The sequence below is a fragment of the Phycomyces blakesleeanus genome, assembly GCF_001638985.1.
Source record: "Phycomyces blakesleeanus NRRL 1555(-) unplaced genomic scaffold PHYBLscaffold_10, whole genome shotgun sequence".
Taxonomy (NCBI): domain Eukaryota; kingdom Fungi; phylum Mucoromycota; class Mucoromycetes; order Mucorales; family Phycomycetaceae; genus Phycomyces; species Phycomyces blakesleeanus.
In genome coordinates, this window is record NW_017265143.1 from 475,849 (window position 1) to 499,278 (window position 23,430).

Genomic DNA, 23,430 nt, shown 5'->3' on the forward strand with positions numbered 1-23,430 from the left:
ATGATTTAAAGTACTAATTAGAGACAAAAGATATATACATATAGAAAAATATTACCTAAATTTTTCTGATTGGGTCTATGGAAGAGTATCTGATAATAGTATAGTCTGTACTGATGTACTGATATATACATACTGATAAGTAGGTGCGTAGAGTGACTGAAGAAGTAATAGTCATACCTGCAACCATTTTGTGTGTATGTAGCCCAGATATATATATTGGTATTTATGGTACTTCATACAGTCTACTGGAAGCAACATCAAGTAAATAAATAAGAATGAGAGACGTTTACTGTAGCAAGAAAGCAAGTAGTATGCTCTAGTATATTCTCAATAGATCCATAATAGAAAAATTGTTATTATTATCCTACCGATTAGGATAATTTTTGCTGTAAATACCAGACATATTCACCATCACTATTATCTTTACTATTGCTTTTACTGCTGTTAAAAATACGGGCGAATAAGGGTGAATAAGATATTTATATATCTATATATAAATGTGTTGTTTGCACACACAAGATAATCCTATTTACTTGTAGCTATGTGAAAATAGAAAATAAGCAATTTATCGGAGGATTATAAATAAGGCGAAGGAATCATGGCAGACTTGAATCTATTGACACGGTACCATATTGATATTTTATATGTACATATTAAATACGGTCTTTTTGGGTATCTTTCTATCATTAATATTAGAAAAGGTAGGTTTTTTTTATTAAACGTTTAAAGCAAATTTTAGATCAAGGAGTATGTAAAAAGAGAGAGAAAGAAAGAAAGAAAGAAATAAGATTTCATCCATTCTCCAACCAAAGTATGTCACTCTCACGATGTACTTCTTTCATTTCCATATCCATTTCCTTTTCCTTTTACTTTTTGCGTGTGTAGACTACAGTCATGATATACACACCTACATAATTAAATAAGCGAATAAATGAGTGAGGGAGCGAGTGTAAATGCAACTTTGAATACTGTAATCAATTGCCTGTAAAGTATTACCTTTTATAATTCCAAATTCTGATATGTGATTTCGTGTCAATGCAAGATAGTCGAGTCTCTAATGCATCTCTATCTCTGTCCTTCTCTCCCTCCCTCAATCCCTCTTTCTCTTTCTCTCTTTTACTTTTTCTATTCTCTGCCTTGTAAACTCTCACTAACAACTGTAGACATTCATTATCTTAACCCTCCTTCTCTCTCACTCTGAATTGTCATCTTTTACACATACACACTATAAGTTGAATCCTTTGGCTTATTAATATTACAAGTACATTCACACACCAATTCGCACAAGCAGATACCTATATACCTATATATCATTGGCATTCTCTCTGTTTCTGCGATCATCTACTGCTTGTCTTGTTTCAACCCAATCTAAAAAAAAAGAGAGAGAAAGAAAGAATACAATTATAACATACAGAACACGCACGTAAACACTCATACAGACAAACGGATATATATATATACATATAAGAGATAATGTCAGCATTGAAGTCGGGGAAACCCATTTGTACCACAGGAAAGAATTTAGCAGGTCTCTGGAGACCTTCGTTTGTTAAAGTTAACCACCAACTATTCGTCTTTGGAGGAGGTGGAAACGTGACCGACAATTTACATGCTCTCGATTTATACACTATGCGCTGGGATGCAGTTCAAGTAAGATTTATTTCATTACTACATTTTACATTGAATCATTGGTTCATTGATTTATCATTAATGTTAGTATTAATACATAACATCTCTTTATTTTTATTTTTTTTTATTTTTGACTATATTTATAATAGGCATTAAAAGGCAAAGCACCCTCTAAAAGATATGGTCACACAGCAACACGATGGAATGATTCCATCGTAATATTTGGTAAGAATTATATTCGGCACAATACGAATCAACCAAATGAATAGAATAGAATAGAATAGAATAAAATAAAATAAAATAAAACCCCCAGAAAAAAGAAGAGAGAAAAAATATTAAACAGTAGTTTTACTATCTTACAACACAAACACAAGGTGGCTGTAATGAATTCCAAGAGTATTGCAATGATGTTTATATATTTAATCTCCACACCTTAACATGGACAAGTCCGGAAGTGTCGAATATTGTACCGGCAAGATATCTACACAGTGCAATGGCCTACGATGACAAGTTATTTGTGTATGGTGGATTTGCAAAGAGTATGGAGTGTAAGTTGAGCTTATTATTATTATATATATATTATCTACGTACACACGCGTGCATATAAATGAATATATTAAATATATTAAATATATATACAATAGGTACATATGTATTAGATGAATTAAACGTATTGGACTTACAAACAATGATATGGACAAAGTACCAAGACGTTCCTCCACGCTATAATCACTCGGCTACACTAATTGGTCAAAAGATGTACATCTACGGAGGAAAAGACGAACACGGAAGTACGGTGTCGGATCTTTACATGATCAATCTCCTTGTGCCGCCTTATACCCCACACCTTGTTCTGAGCGGAGAGCAGTCATCGACAAGTTCAAAAATGGTACTGTTGAAGAGTCAGCATTTTTGTGATGCGGTATGCGGAAAGTTGCTGGTCTTTGGACGATACCTTTCCAAAAACCAGGAAACCAATCACAGTAGCAGTGGAATTAGTGGCAGTAGCAATAGTAGTAATAGCAGCAGCAGCAGCAGCAGCAGCAGTAGCGGCAGTGGTAGCAGCAGCAGTGGCAGCAGCAGCAGTGGTAATGGTATCCCAGAGGCGTCTTACAGTTTATGGATGCTAGATCTTGATACGCTAGAATGGGAAAGGCAAGAATGCAACATACATTTTGAAGTGGGCGGGTGGAATTATTTTACAGCCTTCAAGGAACAAATGATGCCCGGGACAGAAGACGACGATCAATCGGTAGCCACTGTGAATAGTCTCTTGTTCCTAGGAAATACAGACACATACCGGCCTCAAGGATATGATCATTTCAGGTAATATATCCTATATAATAAAGTTAAAGTTAAAGGAAAAGAATCTAAACCGACAAGACTTTATGTTTCGTTTATTGTTACTGCCGTTTCTCTTTATTTTTTTTCTTTCTTTTTGGTAGGGATGCGCTGATAATTAATAGTGAAACTCTTGGACTGTATGACATTGGACCTCCTTGTTGCCTAAACCAATTGTCTCGGCTACTGACAAACCCTGAGCTTTCCGATTTTGTGATTGTGGTGTCTGGTGGACAAGAGATCCAAGTTCACCAAGTGATTTTAATTACCCGCTGGCCGCATTTTAGAAATATGTACAATTCCGGGATGACTGAGGCTTTGGAACGACGGCTAGAAATACCTGAGCCTTATGAGGTAGTGATGGTCCTTCTAAAATACCTTTATAGCGACCGGCTAGACGAAACTGAATCCTGGGATGTCCTATGCCAAGTATTGGTGGTCGCGAATATGTACCTGTTGAGCAGACTGAAGAAGATGTGCTGCGAGCAACTCTATCGCCGTCATATGTCTGTCGAGAGTTGTGGTGCCATCTTTGAAAAGGCAATATTGACTGACGAAGTTGGCCTAAAGATGCTTACGCTTGACTTTATATTCCGTAATTATGGATCTGTTCTCAAGTCAAGCACTCTTATGCACATGCCACTGTTGGTCCACCAAGAGTTTTTAGAGGCAATACCAGATGAAGCAGTCTTGGATATTGGGCAAATGCGGGCAAGTAATACGACCAAGCCAATCGGGGGAAAGGCTTCTGGGCTGTCCAAGACATATTCAACGCCAAGCCTTGCTTATTCTTCATCTGATAACATATACCACACCCAGACTTATACTTCTGTTAATATAGTCAGAGTTTCAACAGACAATCCAGTGGGTGCGACAGATGTAATTATTGGTATATAGAAGAGATTCCCTTTTTTTTCTTTCTTTATCGTTTTCAATAATATCTACTTTTTACTATTAATATTAATATTAATATTAATATTATTTTTGTACACACACAGATATATATATACTTTTTTACTCACTCAATTATAAAGACATACTTATATAGATAAAAGAAAATATTTTCTCTTGATCTTTAAATTTGTTTCTTACTGAAAATTGATTCACCAAAAAAAAAAACCACAAGTTGAAATGAGGTGTAAAAATACTTCAAAAAGCCAAGCCAATTGTAAATTATTTTTTTCTTTAACCAATTTGAATCATAGACAGTGTCTGTCTCCTAATATACTACTGGAGCCATGACGATTTCCTTCAAAGAGATTGAATTAAGACAATTGTTCTAATGCTCATACTAATTGCTGTAATTTCAATAGCAATTGGTGTTAACCTTTATGGATGGCTAGGATGTTGTGTACATATTTTTATATATAAAACTATTAAAAATAAATGAAAAATATATATATATATCAATTTATATTATAAATCTGAAAAAGAACCAGCAAATCAATGAATTTGAATATTTTCTCCCTCCTTCCTATTTTGGTTTGGTGTAAAAATAAAATGGTATAGAATTATAAATATATTTATAATAGATTATATTTTATATATATTTATATATATATCCCAAAACTTGGGTTTTTTTTTCTTTCTTTAACGAACTATAGCCATTTCTGGTGTAAAAATAGTACAACCTTTATTGGTGACCTGTGATTGGACACCGATTTTAGTTTCCAATCACATAAAGAGTCTTAATTTGTACAATAGCATCATTTCTATAAATAACCCCTAAAAATTTTCGATTCACATTGTATATAAAGGATCGATTTCGTTTTCCTTCATTCTGTTCATGCAATTATTCCCTCCCCACACACAACCAACATACCTACAGATAAAATACCCTGATATGCACAACATCAATCTTAACATGAACATGAACATGGACCTGAGCATGGGCCTGAGCATGGGCCTGAAAAACCCGACCAAAAAGAGAGTTACATTTAGCCCTTTTGAGACGATCGAATACACATATAGTGCAGCAGAGTACGATCGATCTCGTTTTGCAGTCTATCCACCCACAACCATATCTTCATTCCGCCCTCCAGTTCCCGTACCAGCCCTGTCTATTTTGTCGTCTATGCAGTCTACCCAGCCTATCACACCAGCCAAGCGCCCCTGTGTTGCGCCACTCAATCTTTCAATGATCCCAAACGGTTCTCGCCGTTCACTTACAGCCAACCTTGACTTGCCACCATTGGCTAAAAAAATTACCCAAAAACCAAAGTTATTTGTCGACACGAAATCAATCAGTACCAATGGTCCCCTGTTCTTCACCAAATTATCCACCCACTACAAAAGTCTTTCTGCTTACCCTGACGACGACGACGAAGATAATAACTACATACCTTTGACAGCTGTACAGCAATCGGCAATGCTTGTAATTGGTTAATCATATTCCAAACTCCACATTCTTTTGTAATCTATTCTTGACCAGAAAAAAAAAACTAAAAAAAAAACTCTCCTTTCTTTCCCTTCCTTATACTGTATTTCTTGAACATATTCTACACTACACTACCTTTCCTTTCTATATCCAAAAAATCATAATTAGCTATTCCCACCCCTTTCCTTCTTTACTTGCTTGTTTATACGTACATATACCAATTTTTACTTAATTTTTTTTTTCTTATTCATATTATTCGCTTTTCAGACCTGTTGATTTCATTTTTACATATTGTATATTTATATTGATCATTATGAATAAATAAAGAAAAATCAATCACTCAATCAGTAGACAGTGTCTACCTATATAAATCTGGCCACTTTAAAGATTAGCCATTAATTTATCGTACGACCTTCCCTTTTATATATATATTAAAAAGCTTTATCGTTGTTGTTGTTGTTGTTGTTATTGTTATTGTTATTGTTGCTATGCTTTTATGTATATAAAAATGTGTGTGCGTGTGTATCAGAAAAGATTCCTAAAAGAAAAATAAGAAATCATTAATTCAAAGTGCACAGGGCTGAAAATAATAACAATAATAATAATCTATAGTAATACAAAATAAACAATTTTTTTTGATCTTTAACTTTTTTAAGTAAAAGTGCTTCTTTTTTACTCAAACTTCAAAGCTTAGCCTCACCAAAGTTTCTTTATACTTTTTTATGTTTATTTTTGGTGGTATTATACCCTAATTTAGATGAGGCTGGAGATTACACATAAACACACCCGCATACGCATACGCATACAAAATATACTCCTAGATATATTCTTATTTTTAGTTTATTCTCAAAAGCACAGAATATATATATAAAGATAGAGAGAGAGACAGAGAGGCTACACACAAACAAGGAGTGGACGAGGGGGAGATCCTTGTGATTGTTGTACAATAAATGTTATTTTTATACGCTTGGTACTCCAACCTATTTTGTTTTCTTTGCTAGTACACACACACAAATATGTATAAATGTGGATTTGTTACAATGAAATCTAATGCTAACTTGATCTGCCACCTATAAATTTATACGTCTTTATAAGTCTATCTATAGATCTATAATGTATTCTTGGCACAATGGACAAAACAAACAAATAATTGATGAGCATTTTGTATCATTTATAGTATTTATAATGAGAATCTTACCAGGAGAATTGTGTTTTTAGCCAAGACATTCCAAACCAGAATATTATAATCTTGTACGTGTTTATTAGTCTGCATATCAGGTATAATTTTTCTTAATACAAAAAAAAAATAGTGCCGCAGAATACCATTACTGTTACCCGCCAAGTATTATTACTATTACTACTAAATATTGATAGTAATACTATTAATCTTAAACACAAGCCTCAAAATGCTTGGCTTTCTTGTCATTTCTTATTTTATTAATTAAATCTATCAACCCACTGACTAATATATATATATTTCATTATCTTGAGCTACCATTCTGTACTACTACTATAGTATAATATCTTGATAATCAATATATCCATTTATGTACATGTACATGTATACAAAAACCAAATTTCTCTATGTTTCTCTATGCTTCTTTATGTTTCTACACACTACACACACAATAGATATTATATATAAATATAAATATGTAATTAAAAAAGTTACCAATTTGCAAAGGGGGGAGGTGGGAAAAAAATAAACCAGAATTATATATATATATATTATATACATAACATAACATAACATAAAAGAAAAAATAAAATAAAATAAAATAAAATAAAATAAAAAATCTCTCTACTTTTGCGTCCGTGTTTTCTTTATCCGAGGGTTAATAATAATTTTTTTGGGGCTGTTCAAGGACAATGCCTTGCTGCCTCCTTTGTCTGATCGTGAGGTAAACGCATCCTCATCATCGTCATCTTCATCCTCCGAAGCCTTTCTTCGTTTGAGAAATCCAGCAGAAGGAGAAGAAGGAGAAGGGGAAGAAGGGGAAGAGGAAGAAGAAGAAGAAGATGTGGGAGAAGAAGTAGAAGATTTAGCCGCCAATTTTGATTCTGTATCCTCATTATCAATTGACGGTCCTTTCATCTTCTTGTTTGAGCCTGTTTCATTTGACTTTTCATCTGCTGTACTGGAATCATGTTTACCAAATGGTCTCTTGGTATCTGATTTTGATTTTGATGGCTTTTCCTTTTCTTTGTCTTTTTCATCATCATCATCGTTCTCATCAGTATCATCATCATCTTCCTCTTCTTCATCGTCGTCTTCATAATCAACAAGGGCCTTCTTCTTGGTTTCAGTCTGGGAGATCAAAGTCAATGGCTGCGGCTGAGACAACGTGTTGTTGATACTAATCGAATCTTCTTCCTCTTCCTCTTCCGAACCATTAAAATATTCTTCTTCGGCATCGTCCATAGTCGATGAAAGCCACCCGCCATCTTTGGGGGCTTTTACTCTGCACAGCCAAGAAAACATTAATAAACATCTACACACCCTTCTCTGTCTTTCTGTAACCTATAATGGATGTATGATGTGTAGTGTGCAGCATATACGTATTACGCACCCATTTGTAGTCGAACTAAGAATATCTTCCATTCCAGGTTGTTCCGAATTCTGCTCATGTCTCAGACGAAGCTTCTCGCATGTGTCGACATATGTGATAGTGTCCAGCACTGAACCAAATTGTGTTTCCAAATGATTCACCAGGATTTTACAGTTTTCCTAAAAGGTACAATATCTTGAGTACACGCTGATTTTATATTAAGTAATAAAACATATAAAATACTCACTTTCCTGATAAAATCAAACAACTCCAAGCATGCTGAGTTGAGGAGATTGTCACGCCCGTCTGTATCCAGTAGAACCCGAATGATAGGTTCAAATATATTGTGCTTTACCAAGTGGCGGTTATAAAACTCATCTTTGAGTCCTACACATGCTCTCACCAGCCTTAAAGCGGCTATTTTATATAGGTACATATAAAAGATCAATTTGTCAGTATTATATATATATATATATATGTACACGCAATAGGTACCTAATTTCATATGTGCATCACGGCATCTAAAGAGCTGAGCAACCTTTCCAAAGCAATCGGATGACAAGACCAAAAATTTGCTACGGAAAGTGTGAAGTTTGACCACAGACGTCAAGAGTTCGGATATGTACAGAATCAATTCAGATTGGTCGTGGGTCAATAACAGAATCTCCACAGGCCCTATAGATTAGTTTTGTTTTTTTTTCATTGACTGATTATTATCCCATTATCCCATTATCCCATTATCCCATTATCCAAACTCTTCCTTTCTTTGTTTTTTTTTAAAGATACACACATAAACTTATATGCGTATATGCGTATGTGTATATATTTGTATGTTTGTATGTTTGTATATATTATCTTTTACCTGTCAGCTTTATTGGTTTTGCGTCAATGTCCTGAATAGGTTGGAGTAGAGATGGTGCATACTTTTCGTAAAATAATGTCAAGAATTCATCGGTTTCTGGATCTTGCTTATTTAATGTCTATTGAATAATAAATGTTTTTTTTTTTTAAAAAAAAGAGATTAGTGTCAAGAATAAAATACATTGATATCTATATCTTGAAAATAAACCCTCATTCTTGTCTGGTCTAAGAAAGAAGAAATCAAATGAATAGAGAAAAATACTTACTTCTGGCGTTAATGCTGTTCCAAACGAAGGTCCACCACTCGAATCTAACAAGGTTCTGATCACCTCAGCATATTGGCATTTCAAGATGTGGTCTTTATCTGCAGTGAACTGTTCCACAATGACTTCCAATAGTGACTTTTTGGTAGTTTCCTCTTTTGATTGTTTAATCATGTAACCTCGCACAAGACAGGCATTGAGTTCAACAATAGAAGCCAACATGTCCAGACCAGCAGTACGCATTGAAATATCCTCATCTGTCAAGGCAATATCAAAAATATCGAATAATCCATAGGGAGCAAGCGATCTTTGTTTTTTTGTATATATATATATACATATACATATATACATATATAAAATCAAATCATTACACGTATATTCTTTTATAATAATTATAATTATGATAAAAACAGAATCAATTGACTGAAATATTATATTACCTGTAAAGACTAGCGCGAGAAGATGCCTGGAATGGTTTGGTAATCGAACAGAGGCTCTGGACGTATAGTACAGCATCTCTCTTCTTTTTGTCGCTTGCTTTCTCGTCTTTCAATATCCCAAACAATTCAGTCAAGAGTTCATTGTTGTTTTGAACGTAGGTTAGAATGTCGACGTGATTGTAAAACACAGCCGATCGCAGTGCAGATGCCATGGATTCGTCCATTGAATTTTCCAGAATGACATCTTTGAGGTATTGTATACGGAATGTTTGGTGAATCTTTGACATTGTTGCTTCGTCTTTAATGGTTACAACCTAATTGTATCAATTGAAGACAGGTTTTTTTTCATCATCAAATATTATCGTTTAGTGTATTTGATTAAATGATAATAATTATGATATATATATTTTTTACATTGAGAGTATCAATTGATCTCTTTCTTTACCTGTTCTACTTTGGAGTGTTTGGTAAGAAATTCTCTATGCTTTGCCTTCATGTTTGGCGTTTCGGGATCATCTAAATAAAAGATATATAATAAACATAAACCACAAAAAAATTGTGAATTGATTGAGTACGATTCTTCAATTGATTTCAATAGCACACCTACACTCCAGCATTCCCATGACTCCAAGTACGATCTCATCTCGGATAATGTAGTCAATGATCGTGGTATCATTTAACAGGATTATGGTTTTCATGATAGTGAATAGAGTATGGAGATCGTCAATGCTTTCCAGATCTTCACATGTTTTAAATACTGGCAGCAACTTGTCAATGTAATTCTAAAATCGCAATCGCAATTACACACACAAATAATGTTTTTGGGTTGGTTTGATTTGGGTTGGTTGGTTTGATTGATAGGTATATATACGTAAGTGTGTAAAGATGTGTAAATAATTACTTCGTTCAATATGTAAGCACTCAGGCGTTCTTTCTCTTTGGGCGATCTGGCACTGGTTACAATTGAAGCAATCCTTGATAAATTCGATAGTTCTGGTGCTGGAGGAAAGAGAATTTCTGGGGCCTCTCGCTGGAAGTCAAAGTTGTTGCCGTTTGTATCTACCTCGAAACCAGTCATACCTGGGTTTGACCTGTGTTTATCTCCTGTCTTGAGATCTCCATCCTGACCTAAAGTGTTAGGTCTCGAAGAGTCGTCGTCAGGTTTGATTCGTAACCTAAAACATATAAAAGAAAACGTAAAAACACACACAAACTATAAGAATTCAAGTTTTCTTTGGAATAATAAATGTAGAAAATCAAAAGATCTTCCTTCCCTTCCATTTTTATCTCTCTCTTTCTCTCTTTCTCCAGAATCACTCTATATTTTATACGTGCCATATCTCATCGCAGCCTTCGGGTTCCTGGAAGCTTAATGCCAAGTCTTGGCAAGTATCTTCACTCCAAACAATCAGAGTTTCTAAAAAAAATTTTTTTTAACAAAAATCATTCCAAAATATACATGTGTAAAAACGAGAGAATTGTAAAGAAGGAAAGAATGAGATAGCAAAGATACTTTCAGCCAGTTCCCAATTCCCACTTCTTCCTTCTTCATTATTACATGCTCCAAAAATAATATAAAGAAGTAAAAGCTTGAAGCATTGCAAAACTCTTTTCTCCTTCCCTTCTCCCTTCTCTCTCTCTCTTTGCCCCCTTTCTTTTGTCCTTTTTTTTTTTACCTTGCTGTCTATGGTATCTTCTTCGATTCTGTACCTTGGAACTTAATAAGGTTGAGGAATTTTCGTCAGAGCGCACCCAGAGCTCATCAAGCTCTCCTTCAGAACCCTAGATTCACTTTGACATGAGCACAGGTATGAAAGAAAAAAAAAAGAAAAAAAAAGAAAGGAATGAAAAGAAACACAGAAAAGTAAAGTAAAAAGCAGAATACAGTAAATAGGCATCTCTCATTTATATGCTGCAATCTGTGCCCCTCTTTTCCTCTTTCTCTTTTTCATTCTGTTATAATATAATAAACCAAATCAAATGAAACATCCGGTAATAATCCAAAAAAAGAAGATCATCATCATCAACAACAACAACAACAACAACAACAACATCATCTTGATTCCTTCCTCTGTATCTATTTCTCTTTCTCTCTCTCTTTTTCTCTTTATATGTTTGTTTTTCTTGTCTTGCTAATGTGATTGTGATTGTTGTTTTTGGTGATATTGTTGTTGTTGGTTTACCATCAAGGAACATTTTTTTAAAGAAAGGTAATAATTCCAAGGAAAAAGAAGAAGAAGGGATGGTAATAGTAGTAGCAATAATAATGAGAGGGTAATTACCGCTACGTAAACACAGTGACCTGTGCCTTTGTCTTCCCATACGCTGTCCACGTTCAGTTTGTATACCTTTACACGATAAGGTGCTGAAGGTGGTGCTGGGTGGCTTACGTTGCTCTTTACTTCGACTTCTTCTGTCATTGTCGAAAATTCTAGACTCTTCTTTATATCTTTGTTATTAAAGTGCTGACAATGAAGGTGTTTTGATGATCGAGATAATGCAAAAAAAAAGGTTGTAAACAATGTAAAAAAAAAAAGAAAAAAAAAGAAAAGAGAGAGAAAGAGAGAGAGCCGATCGGCAGTTTAAATCTCAACGTTGGAATCAAGGCAGACCAGACCAAACCAAACCAAACCAGACCAAACCAAACCAAACCAGACCAAACCAAACCAGACCAAACCAGACTAAACAAAATATCGTGTATATAAAATAAATAGAATACAAAAGTCAAATAAAGATTAAGAAAATAAAGCATTGGCCATAAAAAGGCACCAATTGTCTGTGTCTACAAAGATGAGTTGTCAATCATGGTAGCAGTAACAAAAAAAAAAGTATATAATCAACGTAATTGGGATAGTTATTGTGGTAATGATTTACAGTGAAATATATACACAGTTTTTTGTGCTAAATAAATGCATATACTCATAATTTGTCAGAATCATTCAATTGAAGCCGTGCGATACACGCAGCTCATCCACAGACAGGCACACGCAAGACACACCTATATGCACGAATATATAGATGCCTCTAGGATCAAGACCATAAGTGTGAATATGTGAAACCGTTTATCAGATATTTCAAGTTTCACAGTAATTAATTTGTTTCGATCTTATAAAAACGTATTCTAACAAGCTTAAAGAGACTTCCTCTCATTAGTGTGTCTAGACAAATATATATATAAGCAAATAGTAATGTATGTATAATTCTAAACCCTCGCACACCATCATACTTCTGAGAAACAAATATACCGTTCCTCTGGGAGATTGTATCTTTAAAAAAAATAACCTGGTGAGATTCAGTCAATTTATATATATATATTTGAAAAAGTTAAACCAGAACGTGTCAGTGCCATTGATTCTAAGGACACGATGTTTTCTGTAAGTCCGGTTTTTGCACCGTTCTTCGGACAGTCGAGACGTGGCTTCAAATTTGGCAATTGATTATTGCGTCTGGTCCCTAACAATAGGGTAGTCAATTATTATATTTCTAAAAAAAAAAAAGAAAACTCGAACCAAGATCAGAAAGACTTCCAACCAATAAAATGAAGCCAAAATTGTTCCCTTTGTTTTGAAAAAGAAAAAAAAAAGTTCAAATTTTTATCTAAAAAAATAAATAAAATAAATAAAAGTATAAGGTCCGAAATAAATGATTTACCGCTTATTATTTTTTTCTATTTACACTTTTACTCAACACTTTTACTACTTAATCAGAGACAATTTAAACATATTCTTTATCAAAATTGCATTTTCTTTCTTTTATAAAAACAATAATTGAGCCTTAAAGAGTCATTCTTTTGTATCGTATTTCAATAGCCACTGTATACATTTGATCATAAATTTGAGATTGTGACATACTCCTTCACCATTTACGGCGGACATTGGAGTAGGGAAAAATGTCTTTGGGACCATAGTTTAAATATATAGGGTAAATTAGGCATTTTTATTTAGTATTGTCCTTTTTCATTAATAATCAATTCCTTATGCTATAGCGCATCAGCATAGATTCTTGTTTTATATATAATTTTATTGATATTTAGCAGTATTGTTATCATTATCATAAGAAATATACACACTATGGCACTCTGAAATCGAACATTGACCTGTATTTGCTTTTATGATAATAACCGGAGAAAATGGGGACACTTCACTATATCGGATAGCTTGTGTGATCTATGAGCTGGGACTCATGTTCATTTGTAATACGTTTAGGAGTACTGCATTGTATTTTTCTCTGTGCAGATATCTCGATTTCTCGACTTGGCTCAACATAATTTTACTAAAGGAGTTTTCGTACTAAAGACGTAATTTCCAGATACATTATTACCTAATATTTTAACACATCAGTACCATCATCAAATCCATTTTGAGGAATTGATAGTAAGATTTTTATATTCTCGCTTAGCCCATATTGATACACCTTATTCATATTAAAAGGAACTCTGTGTGGTCAGGTAAATAAGCCTAAGATCAGCGCATAATTGCTACCTCTTCCTAGTGTTAATTTTATTTACAACAGATTGTACACTTGTACAAGTTTTTTCTTTTCACCAGTATTCTTATTATACAGATAGTAACAAGGATATGCTTGATATTCTACTTCTTTTACAAGTTGATCTTACTTTATACTTATCCAAAATTGTACTTACCTAAAACTTATTGTGTTCAAGTATCACGTATTTTCCTTGCATTTTTTTTTTCTCTACGAAATAATTAATAGATATAGGCTGTCCAATTGTTTTCGTTATGTTTTTTCCCCTAAAGTATATAAAGTAAAACTCTAGTCCAGTAATATTTATGAATTTATGATATTCGTTTGAACTTTTTTTTTTTTAAAAAAAATTGATCTCCCTCCCCTTCCTTATTCTTTAGAAGGAATTGTTCAACGGAGGCATTGGCCGGATTACCAGTCACTTATTATGCTTCCGGTTGTAACAAGATATGTGAAACGTCATGTTCCACCAAGAAACGTCATGTAACCTACATTCGCCAAGATGATAACAGTCACCAAACTGCTATCTGAGTTACCCTATCAACTGTTTGTCCGCGCACGCGCACGCACACGCGTGCATATGCGTGTGTGTATCTCATTGCAACAAAATCTATTGACCAAATAAATATATATTTAGATCAATATGATTAGATATTTATTCTTACAAAGCCCTGAATAAATCAATTGGACGCATTTGGGAATTTTGGTTGAGCCTAGCAAACATATGTGTATATGTGTTTTTGTATCTTGGTATAAACACCACTTGTGGAACGCATGAAAAGGAACAAAGGCTTTTATTACATATTTAAATATTTTCTTGTGTGTGTGTGTAAGGTATACATATGTGTAATATGTTCATTAGTTTTCAACCAGCTTATATAGAAATAAAGTTCGTTGTTACAGCAATCTTCAGATCATTTTATTGCCTACACAGTAGATCACATTAATGTGTTGCTACCCACACACTTAAACCTCAGTAATAGATGTTAACTTCAATACGAACTAACTGTAATTACGGATCATAATTCAACCACAACAAAATAGTATACACACCTCTTGCTTTTTGGATCAAAAAAATAAATAATTACCGCCTCAAGATTAATAGTCATTGGATTTTCTTTTTATTTTCCCTTCTTTTCTGTATCACACCAATTAAATAAGATCTCCTTCTTGTGTTTCTGTTTTTCACTTTGATCTAAAAAAATGTATGTGTGTATCTTTGCGAAAGTACAGTGCCGATTTTAAGAAAAGTTGTTTTTATTAACCTTAAAATACACGGCTTATTAGTGGGTCATAAAGTATAGCCGAATATATTACCCAGCCACTAGAAATCAAGGAAAAATATTAATAATAAAATAAGAACGACTTCCTTAATATTATAAATATCAATATCAATATAAATATATTAAAGTAGGAGTCAATGAGCTTGAAGATATTTGAATGGTTGCCATGTAAAGTAAAGAAGTATCTAATAAAAATTCTTTTTGGCTGATTTTCTTCTAAAAAAAAACATCTTTGATAAATACTCAATGAAGCAATATTTGAGTTGGACATAGCTGAATTACTTTTGATTCATGCATGATTCTGAGTGAAACTGTCAATCGTAAATTTATCTTTTTCTATTTTGTAACTTTGTACATCTTGCTTGTGGACACGATATATAAACTCGTTTTTTTCCCTCAAAAATTCAATCTCTTTTTAAAATAGCTGGGGCAATATGAAGTTACATGTAGATTATTGAGGAAATCGAGTTATTAACATGATCAATATTTACACACAACACATAGTAGCCTGTATGTAATATACAATAGCCACCTTTTTCTATCACTGAACATTTACAGCCCGAAATTAAAACCATATTGGCTGGCGTTTTATGCCCCCCCCCCCAAGAGACTCCAGTCATGATTCGAGGCTTTGTATTTAACCGACGCTTGGTGAATCTGATCCAGTATATACTTATATATATATATACTTTAAAAAAAAGTATAAAATATGGAGGAGATAACGGAAACCCAGATCTTCTTCATCCTTTTTACCCATTACACGTCTACTTTTATTGTTTTATTTTACTCTATTTCTCAAAAATAACAATACTTATAAAATATGCTTCAATACGTAAAAGAGCTCGTCGACAGACTGGACAATAAGAAACTTGAGCAGATCAAGGAAGTAGCTACCTCAAAAGAAGGAGTAATTGGCATTACTGCATCTATTGTATTGGCAACTGCATACAGCTATCATAAACATACAACACGCCCAGTAAGAAAAAGAAATCCGTAAACTCGTTCTTGAACATGATGTTAATGATACATATCACCATTTCCCCCTTCTTCTTTAGGTCAGCAACGGATCTCCACTCGTTCCCTACACATTTCCACTTGTTGGATCTACTATGGAGTATCGAAAGAGTCCCGAAGCATTCTGCAGAAAATGGCACGAAAAGCTAGGTCCTGTATTCCGTGCCCATCTCTTTGGAAAGGTAAGTAGATCAGAATGAATATCTACTTACACCCGAGTAAAAAAAAGAAGAAAACGTTATATCTTATTTCTTCTTTTTCTTTTCTACATTATATTTGTATTCTTTAGGAAGTAACAGTTATTGGTGGACATGAGGTTAAGGAAGTGTTCCTGGACAAACATTTCGACTTTTTCGCTGCTTTAGATAAGGTAAGCTAAAAAAAACAAAACACATAGAAAAAGAATAACAAGAACACATACTGAGAGAAATGCGGAAATGTGTAAATGGCTAACTAAATAAAATAAAATAGACATTCAATCTAAGACTACTGACAGGCGGTGGAAGACCTGAAGATTTCAAGGCTGACCCAATCCGTAAGATTGTCACAAAGTACCTGACTCCAAACCTCGATTTCTATACCGACCGAGTAGTAAAAAGGGTAAATAGAGCAAATTTGGTCAATACGTATATATATATATATATATATATCATACAAAGAATCTAACACACAAATAACAACAATAAGTTTCAAGAAGGTGTTGACGATAACCTTAAAGGAGCAGGTAAGGAGAAAACTAGCTTATTATTATTTCTACTATTTGAAAAAAATAAAAGACATATACTTGAACTAAGTTGTGTGATTATAGATTCAAAAGAGTTTTTCAGTGTATACCCTTTGGTGCAGCACATGGTAGCCAAAGCAAGTGCTTCCATTTTTGTCGGAGAGAACTTGGCAAATAATGCACTTCTTATTGATTCTTTCAAAAACATGGTTATTGATGTTGGGTCAGAATTAATACCAATTCCATGGATCGAACCTTTCCCTACTCTGGTATATATTCGGATGTGGTAAGGCTTGTTAATAACATGATGATATATACACCTATAAAGGGTCCAGATCTTTACAAAAGAATATTAAATATATATTAGGTATTTCGGAAAGAACGCCCCAAGCACAAGACGACACAAGCAACAGCTGAGAGCCGCAATTGGGCCTGAATTGGAGGATCGTATTCATCAAATGAATACCAACCCAGAATGGAAGAGACCCGTAAGTATGAGAATTCACACAATATATAATGCTTTATACTTACATCATGTATGAACGTGTACACAGAACGATATCCTCCAGGATATTATTGAAAAGGAAGAACACCCCTCAGATATTCCTTATATCGACTTCATTATCACAATGATTACAGCTATAATCTTTGCCTCAATTCACACTACAAGTGAAGCCGCAACTACAGTACTCTATCGCATACTCGATAACCCTGAAGTTATCGAGGCTTTACGTGAAGAACAAGACCAAGTTTTCCGTAAAGAAGGAATTGACGAAAATGCTGGTGCCGAAGTATTCACACGCAGTATCATCAAGCAGTTTGTGAAGCTCGATAGTGTCTGTCGTGAATCATCCCGCCTAAAGAATGAATTCATTAAGCTTCCTCATGCATATGAAGGAACAACCCCACTTAAGCTGAGCAATGGCGCCATTATAAAGCCAGGTAAGGCAAATTAATCAAAGTATTTACATTGGGGTTATTTCACCAAGATATCTAATATTCCATATTTATACTATATAGGAGAGGAAGTATTGATTGATATATGGAAGAACCACAGAGACCCAGAAATTCAGAATGACTTGAAAGATGTTGAACAGTTCAAGCCTTTCCGCTTTGTAAGTTCCGAAAAGCAAGCAACAAAGGTTGGCGAAGATTTCCTTGTATTTGGCATGGGAAGACACGCATGCCCTGGTCGTTGGTTTGCCATGCAAGAAGTAGAGACCATTATATCAATGATTATTCGCGAATACGACATCAAGGCCACTACCCCGGTCACTTACCCCAAGTCCGAAAGAGGCATGCCTGGCGGAAAGTTCCGTTTGGAAAAGAGAAAGCTTTGAATACATATAATAAATATAATACTATCCAAAAACAAACAATAAACAATCAATTCCAGTACATTTACTTTCAATCGATCATGTATGTATTTCAAAAATGCTCGGGCAGCAAGGACCCGTACTTCCTATTGACATAAATAATCGCACCGAAAATATCTTAGTGTTCAAAATAGTCATATGCGTGAATACCAAGTTCCAAAAAGTAACTTGGGATTTCGAATCAAACTGTATTTTGGGGTATATAGAGCCATATTTGCTGAAGCTAGATATCTATCTATCAATTAGAATATATTCAACTTCATAATATTGTTCAGTTTATTTTTAATATAGTATCCTAAAAGCGCATGTGGAACACTTTAATTTAATATAGAAATCCGGCTATATGAATATTCATACAAAAGAAAAAGCCTTTGCAGAACGACCAAAATTGGATTTTTTTATTGTTTTTCATAACAAGGACACATTAATAAACACCTTGTGCTATCAATAGAGAAGCAATGAGAAAAAAGTACCTTTTTATAAGTTTTCAGAGATTTTACGTGGAGATATTTAGGAAATATTGGACATCCTTTATGCGATGATCATAAGTATAATCAATATATGGGAAGAAGCAGAAATATCTAACCAAAAGTCCAGGTTAGAGCATCCACAGCGGTCTGTGTAAATTTAACAAGAATGTTAATTTAGACAGGAAATTTAGATTTTTTCATCCCCAGCGGTTTGCTTAACTAAAAGTTTTAACTGAGTATTTCTCAATAATAATTCCCGGCTTTTTAAATTTAACAATTCACAAAAACATCCAGGGCTTTTTTACATACACTGCTAATTTTACCCAGACCGCTGTGGATGGTCTTAGGGAGACCAAAAAAACCGATCGCCACTAATAAAAGTTCCCTTTGTTTAAGTGTGAGAAGCAATTCATTTGAGAGGTGTGGGTAACACCAAAGTAATTCGGTACATGGTTTTATAAGCGTTTGTCGAGAGATGACTATTAGCCATCTTCATGCAAGCTTATTCGGCTCTTACTACCAGTAACTCGACCAAATCTAACAGCTCAACAAACAAAGAATATGCTGAATCAGGCAAGAGCCAGAGACAGAGCCGGTATAACAGTTGAAGACTGGAGCAGAGTGGTGTGGTCAGATGAGTCCACATTTACGGTAAAGAGCAATACTTCTGACCCGCCTGTAAGCCTTAATATTAGAGAACATTTCCAGTAAAGACATATAGCACAAACAGTGAAGTTTTGATTTTTATTGGTGGTGGTATGGGGGTCTTTTTGGGGCAAAGGATTTGTATCTTTTATTGTTCTTGAAGGCTCTGTCGATCAAGATATTTATGTCGACTGTTTTTTTTTTCAAATATTTTAATTCCTGATGTCAGAAATTGAATAAAGAGTATGGTATCATGTCTACCTTCCAAGAAGACTACCTCGACTGTTATACTAGCTCATATAAAACATGGTGGAAGAAACGTTAGCAATTCAAGCAATCTGACTACTGACCTTCCCAATGCCCTGCTTTTAACCCAAATAAATATGTACGGAAGGCTATACGACTTATGTTGCAAAGAAAAAAATTGCACAACTAACACCGATTACCTTTGGGCCTGTATTGCTAAGGAATAGGAGCAAATGAATACAAAATTTGGAGCTGATCTTGCTGCTTGTGGTGAAAACACAAGATATTAAACTCCAATTGTTTTTTTTCTTTCTTTCATAAAATATATAATTCTAAACCTTTACGGTTAACAGCCCAAGAGATATTCGTTAAAGAATATGATATGTATATTATTGGGGGTGATAAAGTACTATAATTTTATGAAGACTTTATTTTTGTATGAGTGTATTACATTATAGTAAAAAAAGTGCAATTTTAGTAGGAGAGTTTAAGAGTAGTATTAGGACAGTTTTGATTGAGCAATACTTTTCCTTTATTTTCTATGCTTCAATTTTAATTTTTCTTATTCCTGTGTTATTAAGGGTGTTCAATCATTGACGTATGTATGATTTAAAGATATTCATTAGCTGATAATATTGGTCCATAATTAATGACCTCCAATATTAGTGTAAATCAAGGATATTTATTTGTAAAAAAAAAAAAAAACTCACAAATCATCAATGATCCTTGTTTGTTACAAGTCAAAGATACTGCATCTAATTTTATTAAAAACTTTTCCAGGACATATGTGCTTATTCAAGCTCTAAATTATCGTTCAAGACGCCGCGAACTAAGCAGTTAAAAACTCTTAATATAACAGGTCATGGAAAGATTATATATATAAGATGACTAATATATCTCGAGATACTTTACCAGTAAAGAACCCAACAAGATCCAACCGATGTTAAGCTGGAGCAGAATGAAACAAGTGTACTACATAGAAAATTAAACAAATGTTCTATTGCAGTACACCTTGTTGTTGAGTTCATCTTATTCTCCCTTATTTTTAGATAATATAAAAAAATGCCTTCCGCTGAATACTTCTAATTGATAAGATCTTGCAAATAAGACATATATGGCTTACAAGGAACCGTTTCTTTAAAAATAAGATATTGCGCTTATATTATACTAATATGTTACTGATATAAAAAATTAATAAATTTTATATAAAAGATACTTGCCTTTACAGCTTTTGATATTTACACCTTTCCAGCTATGTAAACTTTTGGCCTATCACACATACATGTATATATATATATCTTTAAACAAAAAGCCGTAATAGGACACTGCTCAGATAATAATATCTTAGAGAAAATATGAATAATAATATAGCTTATACCTCTCTATATTCATATATAATTGGTACATAAACGCCATTTAGACTTGTTCTCATTTTATTTCACTAATTCTTGATGTTGTGTATCCATTCTTTTGCCTTTGTTCCCAGTAGTGCTACCTTTGTCAGGATTTGTCCCCCCATTAAATCGAGATTTTATATACACACATATAAAAATATTGTGGGGTGTTTGAGAGAAAAATATAGCAATTTAATCTTTCCTTTCATCATGTCAGCAGCCGAATTACCATTCGAAATCCTTGCTCACATTGCAAGATTTCTCACCTCTAATGAAAAACTGTGCTGTGCTACTATTTGCAAAGCTTGGAAACAGCCATTTCTGGAATCTCTGTGGATCATCATACGTCTTAATAACTACAGAAATGTCGAATATATTTGTGACATGCTCACTTCCCAGCCAAATATCTTTGAAAAGGACACCCATCGGACGCGGACCTTATTTCTGGGGAAAGGTCTGAGTATGAGTGAGAAACAGCTTGGAATTATTCAGCAGCATTTCCAATACGTGGAAACCCTTGGGGTTACCGAACAAAGCTTAGGAAGTTCCGAGTTTGGAGAATTTGCAGACTGGAGCCAATGGAAATCGCTAAAGAACATGGACTTTTGCGTGGAAGGACTGACCTTATACAACCAAATGAAGGAGTTTCTCAGGATTTTGTCTTTTTTGCCTTGCCTCCGACATCTGGAGACTAATAAGACGACAGATGTTCCTTCAGTGGTCTATAAACTGGGGGATTTTGAGACTATACATTTATACCTGCCAAAACTAGAGTATATGTCAATACTTGGAAATATCGAAGACTTCACCACAGAAGATCTAGTACGGATTAAGACTGTGGTCCCAGCACACAAATTAACTGTAGCAAAGTTCCGCATATTCGATCTCGACCTGCGATGGCTGTGTTATTTCTCTCGCAAGTACCCTAATCTTCATACCCTCGAGCTTGTTTGTTTTCCTATACCAGAAAAGGCAAGCTTGTTTCGAAAGGAAGCAATAGCAATGATCCCGTCACTTTCCAATTCATTCCAGCGTTTAACGAAAGTTACTATTAACTGTACACTTGGAATGGGATGGGGGTTTACTGCGTTCTGGGATATGCTTCGTCAGTTCGGTGTATCTATTAAACATCTCGAATATCGTCTAATTGGATGTCACAGTGACATAAACCAATCAATAATGACGATTAGCAAATGTACACGCTCTTGCTCAGAAACCCTCGAATTACTCTTTATGTCCAATACACTACGCTGTGATAATCCATCTACAATACCAAACACACTTGGATCATTACCACGACTAGTTGATCTGTGTATAATCATGGAAGGTGTTCACATCGCAATTGATGCCTTGTTAGATAACTGTACGGCCCTCAGGAAGTTACGACTAACGGTCAAGACGATCAGTATAAATAGCAATGACACTTCAGACATTACAATGCACGACTTACGTTCACTAGAGCTTACCAAGGCAACCACTGGCACCGATGTATTCAATTATCTTTCACACCGGTGCCCACAACTGAACTCAATGCGTTTGGCTAGTATGAAGGTGGTCGGGCCCGTGTCTAAAGATACTGGTGTACTTTATTTTGACATGTCATATACACATTTTGATTACCTTCACTTTACCAGCGTTTTCTTTTATGCGACAAACGATGGGACTGAGAATGACTACAGCTCGGTAAACTTGCTAAACTTTGGAACTTCTGACCCAGAAATGAATCCCGAAGGTGCAAGCGAGACAGTATTCAACTTGGGAGACATTGAAAATAAGATGCCTTTGGATGATCCTCTGTGGCTTCACGTTTATTGCAACATTGTTTCTTGCATGCAAATAGATGACTTGCGAATTCTAGATCAAGAAGAAAGCGACTTTACGCAAGAGTACTTTGAAGCGTACGAAAGCAATGTTGAATCATACTACCCAGACCACATACGGAGGTCTTGGTGGGGACAAGTTCCCAAGGAGAGCTGGAAAGATGATCTCCACAGAGGATATGTCAGGTTTTACTTTAATTATGTCGGAAGATATGTTATTAAAACATACGATGGATGCGAGGATATTCTTTGGAACAAATTGTATGCCACATTAAGCTAAGGTTTTATCCATCTTTTCTTGCAGATATGAATATAAAGATTAAATTACATTATAAACCTTAGTAGCTATAGAGAAAGTCGTATTTATTATCGTGGTCTATTCTAAGCTAATAGATGTGATTCGACTATCTGTCTTTATACATATATAAATCTTATTATTACCTCAATTTTTTTAAAAAATATATATTTAATTATAGTTATAGTGAAAGCCAAGACATTTATCTTCTATCATAA

At 34.4% G+C, this 23,430-nt stretch overlaps 6 protein-coding genes across 6 annotated transcripts; 5 read left to right on the forward strand and 1 right to left on the reverse strand.

Annotated features, from left to right (window-relative positions):
• Positions 1-1,473: 1,473 nt before the first annotated feature.
• On the forward strand, positions 1,474-3,867 carry PHYBLDRAFT_145183 (hypothetical protein; the record flags this gene model as incomplete). The annotated part of the gene is made up of 5 exons (XM_018431383.1): positions 1,474-1,650; positions 1,779-1,854; positions 2,004-2,177; positions 2,274-2,955; positions 3,075-3,867. The coding sequence occupies 5 exons, from the start codon at positions 1,474-1,476 to the stop codon at positions 3,865-3,867; spliced, it is 1,902 nt and encodes a 633-aa protein (XP_018291752.1).
• A 946-nt stretch (positions 3,868-4,813) lies between these two features.
• On the forward strand, positions 4,814-5,356 carry PHYBLDRAFT_64668 (hypothetical protein; the record flags this gene model as incomplete). Its single annotated transcript, XM_018441334.1, has 1 exon — positions 4,814-5,356. One exon carries the CDS (start codon positions 4,814-4,816, stop codon positions 5,354-5,356), a length of 543 nt encoding a protein of 180 aa, XP_018291753.1.
• Positions 5,357-7,052: 1,696 nt separating this feature from the next.
• On the reverse strand, positions 7,053-11,880 carry PHYBLDRAFT_181326 (hypothetical protein; the record flags this gene model as incomplete). Its single annotated transcript, XM_018438453.1, has 13 exons — positions 7,053-7,809; positions 7,918-8,075; positions 8,144-8,313; positions 8,392-8,560; positions 8,759-8,876; positions 9,024-9,327; positions 9,461-9,774; positions 9,906-9,976; positions 10,068-10,242; positions 10,362-10,673; positions 10,792-10,877; positions 11,137-11,242; positions 11,743-11,880. 10 exons carry the CDS (start codon positions 11,878-11,880, stop codon positions 8,532-8,534), a joined length of 1,653 nt encoding a protein of 550 aa, XP_018291754.1. The 3' UTR covers positions 7,053-7,809; positions 7,918-8,075; positions 8,144-8,313; positions 8,392-8,531.
• A 6,105-nt stretch (positions 11,881-17,985) lies between these two features.
• Positions 17,986-18,306, forward strand: PHYBLDRAFT_112435 (CYP5311 protein; the record flags this gene model as incomplete). The annotated part of the gene is made up of 1 exon (XM_018428283.1): positions 17,986-18,306. A coding segment is annotated over one exon (321 nt), but the record flags the coding sequence as incomplete, so codon positions are not given.
• A 1,067-nt stretch (positions 18,307-19,373) lies between these two features.
• PHYBLDRAFT_145187 (hypothetical protein) lies at positions 19,374-19,782 on the forward strand (the record flags this gene model as incomplete). Its single annotated transcript, XM_018431384.1, has 2 exons — positions 19,374-19,490; positions 19,687-19,782. 2 exons carry the CDS (start codon positions 19,374-19,376, stop codon positions 19,780-19,782), a joined length of 213 nt encoding a protein of 70 aa, XP_018291756.1.
• A 1,525-nt stretch (positions 19,783-21,307) lies between these two features.
• On the forward strand, positions 21,308-23,197 carry PHYBLDRAFT_145188 (hypothetical protein; the record flags this gene model as incomplete). Its single annotated transcript, XM_018431385.1, has 1 exon — positions 21,308-23,197. The coding sequence occupies one exon, from the start codon at positions 21,308-21,310 to the stop codon at positions 23,195-23,197; it is 1,890 nt and encodes a 629-aa protein (XP_018291757.1).
• Positions 23,198-23,430: the final 233 nt, after the last annotated feature.